We start from the raw sequence: 12,221 nt of genomic DNA on the forward strand, positions 1-12,221 counted from the left end.
GTGTGTGTGTGTGTGTGTGTGTGTGTGTGTGTGTGTGTGTGTGTGTGTGTGTGTGTGTGTGTGTGTGTGTGTGTGTGTGTGTGTGTGTGTGTGTGTGTGTGTGTGTGTGTGTGTGTGTGTGCGCGTGCGTGTGTGTGTGTCACGGGGAAAATAAGTCTCAGAGAAGTCTCATTCATGTTTACAAGTTTTCTTTATTATCATCAGTACGTAATGGCATCCAGATTGTCAGGTTATAATTGTTTTGGACAGGTAATAAAGAGCAGGTGTGTGGTTTTCTATCTGCTAAGTAGAGAGGCAGCAAATCAATACTGTGCTGTGGCACAGAGACACACATCACAGAGAAACCAAGAGGTGTAGGCTACTGCTCATCACCATGGCAACACTGATGAACAGGAGAGGCCTAGGTAATGTAGAACAGGACAAAAGTCAAAAAGACTATCCCAAACATAGAAATAGGATTGATAGAACAGATATGTTGCTCGTGTTAATGTGTAAATTAGCTTTTATTCCAACAATAGCATCAGATTTTCTGTATGAAGTATCCAATGTGGCAGCAGAAATGTCAAATACTGGGTATCTGTTTTATTCAATCTATTTCTCTGCTCTGTGTATCTCTGTCTCCTTGCTGAAGGTTTTAATACACACAGTCCTCTCATTCACTTGGGGTTCATGTGAAGAGGGAGCAGTTGGCAGAAATAAACTTCATTCCTTTATTTTCATTAGGAGGAAAATGTTTAACAGCTCAGAGAAAGCGCTTCAGCTAAAAATAGATTTATAATGATAGAAATGGTGATAACAATATCCATAATGTTTTAGGTGAAAGAAAAAGACAAAAGGCAGTGAAAATAAATTATCTGGATAACAATAATAACAACAATAATAATAATACCATTAATAATATACAGTTTCAAATTAAGCTTTATAAACCTCTTTTTTTTTCCCTTGTTTCTTTTTTTTTTGTAATGTCCATTAAAAATAGTAGAAGTCCATGAGCAGAAATCCAGCATATATTTATTAAATGGTGTGAAGGGAAATGCTCTGTCTTCGCCCCAAAGTTGTCTTCACCACCCTCGTATCTCACACATTTACAATATTCACAGTTACTACAGACTTGTTCGGCACATACCACTGCAGCAGGACGGGGGCGAGGTGGGAGGGGCCGGTATATGCATGGGGGTGGGTGGAGGTGAGGTGTAGTCTATCTCTGGTCTAAGAAGGTACCTAATAGAGAGTAAAATAGCCCCGCCCCAACCCCACCCCACCCATCAGTGGATGCTGCCTGGTTCCCCCATACCCCCCGTACCCCCCCATACCCCCCGTACCCTTTACATTCTCTCTATACAGCAAGACAATCAACATAGACACACCAAATGCATGTCTTTAACATTATACACATTGTCCTCAAGCAAGAGGCCTATATGACCCTCAAACCCCATTAGAAAACGGAACAATCTTCACGTGCCTCCTCATCCTCCCCAGCTCAGCCCATGGCGGTGACCATGTTGGAGTGGTGGGGGTGGCCGAAGGAGGGGTGTATGGGTGTGGGGGTGGGCAGCATGTGTCCGGCGTGGCTAAAGGGGGGCAGGTGGCCCATGTGGGTCATGTGTCCAGCCAGGGAGGAAGCGCTGAAAGGAGAGGACTTCTCGTGCATGCACTTAGAGAGCTCCTCGTAACCGTCGTTGCCCCGCCTGCCCTTCTTGGACTTGTTGGACATCTTGCGGTTGCGTGTCTGGATGCCTTCCTTCTTCATGGTCAGAGGTCGGTTCACCTGTAGGGAGAAGGAGATGGAGGGAGAGATGAGTGACCGGGTTGGGATGGTGCTAAGGGTTTATAATCAACTAAATGTGTTTGAATTGAATGGACTATGTACAGGAATAACCATATTATTTATTATGAGAACTCTAGATACAGTTATTTGTCTTTTTTTCTAAAGAAATGTAACAATAAAAATAAAATGCAGAAGCAGTACGCAGTACGCAGCTTACTCACTAAAACCAAGACCATATTCAATGTAATACATGGCAATGCACCAAGACTTAACCTTCAACAGTTATGCCTCATTTGAACAGACGCAGTTGGTCTGTCTGAATAACAGTCCCACCATTGTGAGTCTCAAGGGGATGACGTCTACCATGGAAACAATAAAGCACAAAGAAAACACCAACAGGACCCAGTGTGTCTGAGGGGCCAAACTCTGCATCCATCTCTCCCTCCTTCCCTCCATCCCTTTCTCCCTATCCCTCTTTCTTATCCTTTTCCAATCAACGCAACCTTTTGGTCTTCCTGACCTGGCTGGCTGCGTGTGGGTAAGGGCTGGTCAGGCTGTCAGCAGTGGGAGACTTACGTTGTGCAGCTTGTAGTACAGGCCGCAGGCGTTGCACACGGGGTCTCCATTGCCGTTGCGCCTCCACAGTGTGGTGGTGGTGGTCTGACAGTTAGCACAACAGGTGCCGGCTCGTCTGGCCGCAGACTGGAGGGGGACATGAAGAAGGCCTTTATTCGACCACAACAGCACGGACACACAACACATGAAAGCATAGGTTGGGAATGACGTTAGTGCCGGGCTGTGTGTATAGTATTTGTATATCGGCTGCCAGGAGCCGAGAAAACATAATATTTCATGCTGTTTTAGATGGAAGTTGTTCCTTACAGTTATAGATTTGCATATGATATCAGAAATGTATTCATATTGCGTGATAGTTTGATAGTTTATTGCAATGTGATTCAATAATGACGTAATTATGCAGTGAAAAGGTATCCAGTCTTTACATTCCCTGACAGAATATTGATCAAATACACCAAATAGTTGTATTGTTAGTGTTTGAATTGGTCTCTATTAACCTAATAAATCAGGGGTTACTATAAAAGTCATGCTGAATAGATCATATAAGAAAGTAATGCGTTGTCTTTATTGGCTACAGTTTTCTCCCAGCATGTGAAATCTTTTTAATTTCACAGACACAGTAGTACACTGATGAACACTGACTATCAAAGCTCTTCCTCTCAGATGCAAAGCATTGCTATTGAATAGAGATTAGGTAGGAAGGGGGGCCATTGGGCAGCCTGTGCAATCCCCTGTCATTACAGATGGATTCTTCACACTTAATATGAGACAGTTACACGCATAAAACGTACATATACCCCTTCAGCAAAATATGGTAATCTGAACCCTCAGTCAGAATAGTGCATGGGCCTACACACCTAAGGACAGTCATAAAACATGGATTAATGCAAAGTACCTCTCTATTGATTCAAGTAGAAATTGCTCAAAATTGCCCTACATAAACAAACTTCGTAGTAAAGAAGTCTACAAGTCGAGGCTGGAGCCCGAGCCATTGTCCCACAGGTAGCAGGGCATAAATCCCTTTATTTCACCTCCCCTGCCCGGCCTGCAAGCATCTAGCTCTACATTGCTTTTTTTCTGTGCACATAAAGTGTCCTGAAATGTTGTACTAATCGCTTTGCTATATTCTATAAATTGAGGGCTGGCCTGCTTGACCACTGCTATTTAAAAAAAAAGTAAATGTACTAGCGCGCGACGGACGGAAACATGTGCTGGCCTCGCTTCCTTATCGGTACCGGCAGATATCCGGATAGGAAACGACTGGAAGGACCCTGCGCGAGTACTGAAAACACGCGAGCTGAAAAGTAGCACCGGCTACTGACTCAGGGAGAAAAACAACGACTGGATTTTTCAGACATTAGGACCAAAGGGAAAATTATGAAACTTTAATATGCTTTTTATGCAGGTTTAAGCTATATTGATTGTGGTCCAGGGATATGCTTTGGCCCTAAAATGCATAGCCTAGGCCTACATGGCGTTTCAGCTTACAATGTAAAACTGCTCAAATCAAATGTTTCAGAAAAATCTAAAAACGGGTCTCTAGACTCTCTAAATAGGCCTACAGTCCAAAATCAAACGGAGTCGCGTCGGTGATGCTTTTTGTATAGCCTGCATTGGATGATTCAGATCAGTGCAGTCTTCATGCTGTCGGCTGAATGTCAATAGTCTGTCTGTATTTGCCTCAGCCATATCTCGAACATTCTCTTATCAAGATGCGCACAGGATTATATGATCTCTAGGATGGTCCTTAAACAAACGCAGTCGACATGAAATATGTAGGCCTAAATTATCTACTTATGTCTCAACCATTAAATGCGTTCAATACTGTCATCCGTAACCTTTGATTAATAGATTAATAATCTTATTATGCACCATGAGACATTTTGGAACCGATTCGTAAATCATTTGAACAGGCGTACGCTAATTAGGCCGACATTCAAATTCCAAATATGAATTTGCAGAAAATAAGCCTACCCACTGGGCACCGACATAAATTCAAGGTCTATTCCACGTTGGTTTAACGTAACTTTATTGAAGTTTGCTTTAAAGAAATGTCTCTATTTCTGCAAACCCCCTATTTATTTATTCAAGAGGGGCGTGGAAAAAAAATACTCTTGAAAAAAATCAGCTACGAGTTGCTAGAATAAATAAATTATCGAGTTTATAAGCCTAGTAGTGAAATTAGCTCAATGAAACACATTTTTTATGGTTATTATTAAATTATGTATTACATTATTTCTACCATTATAATTATTATGAATATTATTATTAATATTATTATTATGCTATTGATGTATTAGGCCACATGCAAATAGGTTTACGCCCGCGAACGGTAGCACATTGTGGGCTATTCGAAATGTTACAGAAAATATTCAGATCATATCTTGAATCGAGAGATTTTGGCATTTATGCATATCATTTTTTAGGCCTTCATATATCTGTCAACAGGCCGTGGAGAATCCTATTTCTTTGTTTTTCGTATTTGATGCAAATCTATATCTCATTGGGTCGTATCAATTCCCTCCATTGCAGAGTTTCAGAGGTGCCATCTTCATTGCGTGTTTGTTGTTGTTGAGACCAAGGGTTTTAAAGTCTGGTTAGCGCAGTGCTATAAATAGTTGCTGTTATATGAAAATAATAGCTTTTAACATTTAACCCCAACAAATTTGTATTTTATTTTTGCAATCAATGGAGTCACCAGCACATTAAGTCTGGAAGGACTATTTTCAGTAATGCCAACATTTACATAGTCCATTGAATTGCTGTGTAACAGGTCTATATTAGTCTGGATCTGACCTGGCTGCTGCCCTCTGAGGAAAACACAACATTGATGTTGAAATGAGTTCACGATGAGAAGTACACAATGTGATATCAGCCAAGCAGCAAGAAGGCCCAGTCCAGCATTTGGCTGAGCAAAAGACAGAGAGATATCCATTTACAAGTGTGTTGCACACCAGTCACCTAGATTCACTCACAGAGAAAAGAAACACATGATTTTTCCTTTCTTCTATTACCTATAAAGTGACTTAATAACACAAAGCGTGCAGTGCACCAGTCCCTCATACAGCCTCCACAGCAGACAGTCACAGTGAGCTATATAGTGAGGGATGATAGAGAGGCCTGTGCCGGCCCTGGTATCAGTAGCAGTATCACAAGTAGCAGCAATAATGATAGTAGAAACAGCACAGATAGCCAGCACTCCGCTAACAGCCTGTGTAAAGGAGCACAAGGGTGAGTGGGAAACACAATTCCCGGAAACTGATTGGGAAAATATAACTTTCCTGGAATTATGGCCCTCCTCGCCCCTCTCCCCCTACCTTGTTCTTTTTTTGCCCCCTCCCATCTCCGCCCTCCACGTGTGTGTGTGTGTGTGTGTGTGTGCGTGCGTGCGTGTGTGTGTGCGTGCGTGTGTGTGCGTGTGTGGATTGGTGTACTCACCAGTCTGCGTTTGGGCTTGATGAGAGGTCGGTTCTGACCGTTCATCTTATGGTAGAGTCCGCAGGCGTTGCACAAGTAGTGGCCCGTACCATCCCGTCGCCACAGGGGGGTAGAGGTGGCTCCACAGTTGACACACTCACGCCCCTCTGAGCAGCATGCAGGTGGAGGGAGACCACAGGGACATTTATAAAATTAACCTGTTAACTCTAATGATACATTTATCATACATAACAATTATGGAATCTGTAGCAGTGGCATGTACAAGTTTTTAAATGATATGTTAATTAGTCTGAAAAACTATGCGAGGACTGCATATTTTTATGTTAGGTGCACAGAAGCATGGGAAAAGTTTTAAGAATGAATTTTAAGAATGAATTTTTTGTTTCTAATTTCTACTCTCTAGTTCTGTTCTTGAATTCCTGTTAGTAGGAGTTGGTTGATTTACTCCTGTTAATATGAGAAGGCTGCGTATTTTTGGTCTGAAGTTTGTGTGAAAGAGAGTGTGTGTTTAACCCTCTGCAGACTCTTGGAATAACAACATGAAAATGCTGCTGCCAGGCTTTGTTCTGTTTGACCTGTTTAAGTTCCTCCCTGTCAGTTTTGGGTCAGTTTTGGGTCAGTTTTGGGTCAGCTGGGACCCAGGCATGCTTCAGACAGGGGTACCCATACACCCACAATGAAATGTAGGCTGTTTCTCTACATTTTGCTGTGATTACAATGATTTTCCTCCCCATATATACATTATGGTGAAAATTAACCTTTAGTGCCGGATTCCCCAACTGGCGGCCCGCGGGCCAAATTTGGCCCACGGGTGGTTTTATTTGGCCCCCAAAGTATTAAATAAATGTAGAAATAAATAAATGTTTGACACAAAAGACTTTAAAAACACAAGGAAATCAGCTCCAAGTGATTTTAATTAAAGACATCTGTTCCCAAGTATTCCCACGCATAATAGACATATACACTTGATAGTACACAAATGTTAGCAAGGTTTGAAATTATTGTTTTAGGAAAACATTATATCTGTTTGAGCTTATTGCGGTCAATTTGAAGTCTACAAATTATTTGCAATTATGTTCCGGCCCCCTAAACATCCACAAAAGAAAAAATTGGCCCACGGCTGAATCTAGTTCATGATCCCTGCTTTAGTGGGTGTGAGTCTGTGCGTGTGTGTACATGTGGCAAAGATGGTCTGATAATCAACATCTCCTTGTTTCTCTCTCAGCCTCATCAGCTCATCATTATATCAGCCTGCTATAACTCACTTTAAATCGGAATTCTTAGGAATAATGACCATTCCTTAAAGTGACCTAACCAGTGCAAACTAAGGTAGTCATTTTGAAATATCTGTGCTGCCTATAATGTGGATCAGATTGTCAGTCTAGACTAGTAGAGGTAATACTAACATACTTGTGGGCCTTTGCCTCTGTTGGTGGCTCCACATAATGCTGAGTATGGAGAGCCATAGAAGGAGGGAGAGAAAAAAGAGGGAGACTGAGATGGAGAGAGAGAGGAAGGGGGCCTGGATTAGGGTTAGTCAAACAGGAAGTGCCTCTAAGGTATGCATGAGCAGGGACTCCACCAGAATAGTGTGATGCTATAGAGTTCTGTGGTCCTGCAAGCCACCAATACTGGACATCCCCACAAAGAAAAACTCCTAGTAACAGGACAGTCTATTCCTTCATGTCAGGGAGAGCACCTAAGACATAAATATATCAGTGAGGAGGTTCCACTTCCAAACACCTATCTGGGTGTTCATGATGGAAGTTGTGCCTCTGTCTTCCAATGACCATAATAGCACACTGACAGATGTGGGTTTTATTTTTAGGACTACTCTTGGGGTTTATGTTGAGACATCTAATCCTTAGTTGTGAAATATGGTGAATTGATTTTTTGTTGGTGCTTTCTTTCTCTAACAAATTAATACTGGTGCTCAGTAAAATGGAGGGTTATAAGATAGGGGCTGCTTGAAGGCAATCAGCTCTGCCTAGAGTCATCAAATGTCAGTCTCGACAATGCTGTATTATGTAACAAAGAAACGGCTGATTGTAAATACTGAGTTTTTTGGCCCAAATGCTCGAGTGGATCTTCTTTTCACACCTCCGGGGCTGTATCCAGTTCACCGTTCTCAAGGGCGTGCCAGCTCGAGCGTAATTGAGTCGCGGTTTACAAAAGAGGATAATAAACGTGTCAGCCGAAGCGGGCCCGCGCTCAGCCGAGCTACAGGGCTTGGGTGTATGCGTGAAGCGAGGCAGTACGCATTGCCTGTCTTTTTCAACCAAATAAAGTAGCCTGGACAAACGTATATTACTCAGGCCTGGGACACTGGGATCGTTTTATTTCTTCACAGATTTTCTTCTAATTATTAGTCTAAGCCTACATTATCATTATAATTACATTAGGCCTATATCTGTTGATATTACCGATTTGTATAAAACAAAAATGCAGAATGGATATGACCAGTTGACATAATAAAGAGGAAACGGTATGCCTTCTGTTTAAAAACGTGGCTGCATAAATTAGGTCATAAAAAATCGTCGAAGAGGACACAGCATAGCATAACCTCACACCACTTCTTATTGTTGTATCTGTCCACCCCCACACCATAACAAATAAACAGTTATTCATAACCTTTTATTTATATAATTAGTCTCGTTATTATAGTTAACTATAATACATGTTTGTGTCCTCTTGGGGAAGAAAATAGATTTTGAGTTAACATTCTTGATCCATAGGCTAAGCAAAGCAATTCACATACAGGATTACTATTATGTGGATATCACTGCTTTAGGTGTATGTGTGTGTAGGGGCCTACACCTTCCTACTGGTTCTTTCGAGGCGGACTGTGTTGTGGCGACGAAAGAAACCGGTGTGTGTGTGAAAAGAGCTATGAAAGGAGTTATGACAACATACATGCACGATGTAACCCTCAGCCCAATTATTCCAGACCATACATGCACGATGTAACCCTCAGCCCAATTATTCCAGACCATACATGCACGATGTAACCCTCAGCCCAATTATTCCATGCACACTACTTCTACTTCCACGTCAAGGCTAATTATGACGATACTGCATATTGTCATCCCATTTTGTCCTATTTTCTATGGACGTTTATGGAAAGATTGATAACGGAGTAAATCAAATTGCATTAAACTGCGAGTTTTGAAAATGCCATGGACGTTTCATTCATAAAAAAATATCAGTCTTATAGAATAGCCTACATTGGGGAATATTTACGCATGCATTTAAACACAGGCCTTAATATATACATTCATCAAAATATACGTAAAAATTCTAGGCTAGCTATTATATATTTTTATTTTTATTTAGGCTATATTTATTATCTACATAGGTATCTTATATTGTTTGGTGTAAAAATGTCTTTAGTTTAAACGGTGTTCAGTTTGTTGAGTGCATGGCAGTAATTCAATACACGTTCATAGTATTCTTGTTTTAATATAGGCTATTTGTTTTTTAACGCAATTATGGATTTAGATAAAACAAAACTGTTATAACACTAAGATAGCTTAAATATAGCCTATAAAGCCTATATCCAATAACATAATTTCAGTGTGTTCTGTCATAATAAAAATAATATAAAATGATAATTTCATAATCATTTTACTCTGTAACACAAACATTTGTAACACATTTTCGAGATAAGATGAAACTCACCTGAGCACGACCGAGTTTTGCTTTTACATTTCGGGGTGAAGCTGGAGGATGATCCTCCGAGCAGGCTGCCAGGGTGGAAGAGACTGCCCCCGTAGTCATGCGCTGCCGGGAGAGAGTATGTGGGGTAGGTCGGTATGGGGTGGTGGGTGGATGGGGTCTGTGCGCTCATTGAGGCCAGGCTGCTCCGGAGAGGACTGGAACCCTCCATTTTCATGCCGTCAGAAATTGACATTTGATACTTGATAGAATCTTTCTCGTCCATTCTCGGGGTAGAGGATGAGGGTGAGGCGGCCCCGGGGTCTGGGGAGACATCTTTCGGCGGGGTAGGGGGAAAACTGTAGAGATGTGGACTCGAATGGGACGCGGGTGTTAACGAGGAGGCCGAGGCCGTGCTGGCGTTGCTGCTGCAGGGGTATAGGCCACCATGAGCCCCGGAGCCTGAGGCATGTAGCCCGGTCTTGCTGAAGTGGCTGACCGCCCATGCGTTGTGATGGTGGGCCGCTGAGAGGGCTGCTTTGCCGGGCTCTAGCCATGAAATCCCCGGGCTATGCAGGAGATGTGGCCGGCAGACCTGACCCCCAGCGAAGCGAGCTGTAAGAATAGTAGAATAACATGTTCATAGATGGAATACACAAACCAGCTAATAATGTTACAGCTCTCATTGATGATGTGATGCCATAGGATTACAGAAAGTTGGGACACCGAAGTCCTTAACCTGTTGACGCAGCGTGCTTAAAGGAATTATTCGATTCGCGAGGGGCACAAAAAACGCAGTTGGCAGGTATTCAGACAAAACCACAGAAACTATAACCGCAGAAATATATTTTTCTCGTTTTGAGTCATCTTGATATTTTATAGTCAATGATAAAGATGTAGCAACGACATGCATGGGGTCTGGTAAGTTCACTGGAACCTCTTTCGCTTGACCCAAGCAGAAATACATGACACCCTTTCAGCTATGTATTATTACATCGTTTCTCACTCCTTGTTTATCTGACTAGTTCTTCAGTCAAGAAGGGTAAATGACATTTATTTGACTATAATTTCCTTATTTTTGTCATCAGCTGAATTGCTCTCGTGTCCACAACTTTTAATGGTCTCATCCACTGCCTTACATTTTTGTTCTCCCATGCAAATGCAACTTTATAGCATGCTATCTATCAGACAGTAATGCAAATGTAACTTTATAGCATGCTATCTATCAGACAGTAATGCAAATTCAACTAGTAGGCCTATCAAACCGATGCATTTAAACCCACCCACATTAATGGGTAAATAAGCCTTTGCGGATTTTGTATTGCTTTGAGAAAATACATGAATAGCCTATGCCCACGATAATTCCTGCTTTATCCTGATAATGAAGTTGTTTAGGAAAGTGAATGTGAGGTCTTACCGTGAGCTTGACTGTAGGACACTCTGGCCCGTGCATGAGCGGAGTTGTGGTAGTACGGGTTTCCCTGCGAGTCAAGATGGTTAAAGAAAACATCCACCTCGTCCGGGGGCAGAAGTTGCGCGGTGGGCTCCATGTAGTTATGCGAAAGGCCGGGGTGGTGAGAATCCGGGTGTTGGCCGTTCAGCACGGCGTGGTGGTGCATCCACCGAGGTGGATCAGCCGCTATATCCATGTCTGTGTGGATCTCTCCGTGTTGGGCAAACAGGGTGAAAAGAGAAGAGGGGCCTCTCTAGAGAGAGGACAACGTGTTCCTGAACCTTCCTCTCTCTCCGCTTTGTCTATAAAAAAAAAATGAGCCTCCCTCTCCTGATAAAATGTCCTCCTATTGTGGAAAACAGAACATAAATGTGTAGAGAATTTTCGCTCGTCAATCTCCTATAAATCGGTCCTCACTAGTAGTCCGATGAGATCCTCTTGTCTCTCTCCTTCTACAGGCATCGGGTAGTGTTTGACACGGGACACCTGTAATACAACCAAAAATAGGATGTTCATATTTCAGAGGCATTTACAAGGTGTTGGGTGTTTTTTTCTTTGTATGCCTGTCCAGTCCTAAGAGAATAATTCGGGGAGGCTGCTTATTTTTATGTGCGATTTGTAAGTGATGTATGTAAAGGTGCAACATAAGATAAACACCTCGAATCACTCGTCCCCACCCACTCCCATTCCGAGGAACCTATCCTCACCGTAACGCGCACAGATAAGTACTTTTGAACCCACATACTCTGCATATAGACTAGTAAACTAATCATCGTCAGTACACTCAGAACAAACGGTTAAAATTCTTACAAAGCGTAAGAAATTATTTGTTTTCTTCACACAATTTTGGAGAAGAAAATTATATATATTTTATGCAAATACCTTATCTGTCTCAGGCTTGGTTATTCCGATGTCAAGCCCCTTTGGTAGAATTCTCCTCCAGTTAGCAAGTATATTTTCCTTTCTTGTATTGACTCAATTTATACGGCATATGTTTGGTCTATTTTTCCTATGTTTTGGCGTAGGGTTATCTGCTGCGTAAACTCCGATGGAGACGGATAGGCCTTTAGCGACATGCAGCTGTAAGAACTGTCAGCACTGGCGCCAGTGAATTCCATGTCATGTGCGCAGGGGCGGAGTCTTGACTTCGGCGTTGATCCCGCGACAGCCAATTGGATTCTGCCTTTGCCAATTCTGACAACTGCCTCTGCAGAATCACCATGCCATTCGCCTCTCCATCCCAAGCACCAGCGAGCGGACAGCCCTGGCCCCTGTATGCTTGTCTCATCCCAGAACGTATTAATCAACAGCGTCACCTTGTTAGTGAAGCAG

The 12,221-nt window shown here is 42.4% G+C and overlaps 1 protein-coding gene across 2 annotated transcripts; it reads right to left on the bottom strand.

Annotated features, from left to right (window-relative positions):
• Positions 1–1,319: 1,319 nt before the first annotated feature.
• On the bottom strand, positions 1,320–11,991 carry LOC115207858 (GATA-binding factor 2). Of its 2 annotated transcripts, none has more exons than XM_029775369.1 (6): positions 11,772–11,991; positions 10,854–11,375; positions 9,461–10,051; positions 5,783–5,928; positions 2,345–2,470; positions 1,320–1,768 (listed from the first exon to the last, which is right to left on the bottom strand). In XM_029775369.1, the coding sequence occupies exons 2-6, from the start codon at positions 11,083–11,085 to the stop codon at positions 1,481–1,483; spliced, it is 1,383 nt and encodes a 460-aa protein (XP_029631229.1). In that variant the 5' UTR covers positions 11,086–11,375; positions 11,772–11,991; the 3' UTR covers positions 1,320–1,480. The 2 variants fall into 2 exon arrangements, with proteins under 2 accessions (XP_029631229.1, XP_029631228.1); XM_029775368.1 differs by having other exon boundaries at positions 5,783–5,940.
• Between the last annotated feature and the right edge of the window lie 230 nt (positions 11,992–12,221).

This window comes from Salmo trutta, chromosome 14 (assembly GCF_901001165.1).
Source record: "Salmo trutta chromosome 14, fSalTru1.1, whole genome shotgun sequence".
Taxonomy (NCBI): domain Eukaryota; kingdom Metazoa; phylum Chordata; class Actinopteri; order Salmoniformes; family Salmonidae; genus Salmo; species Salmo trutta.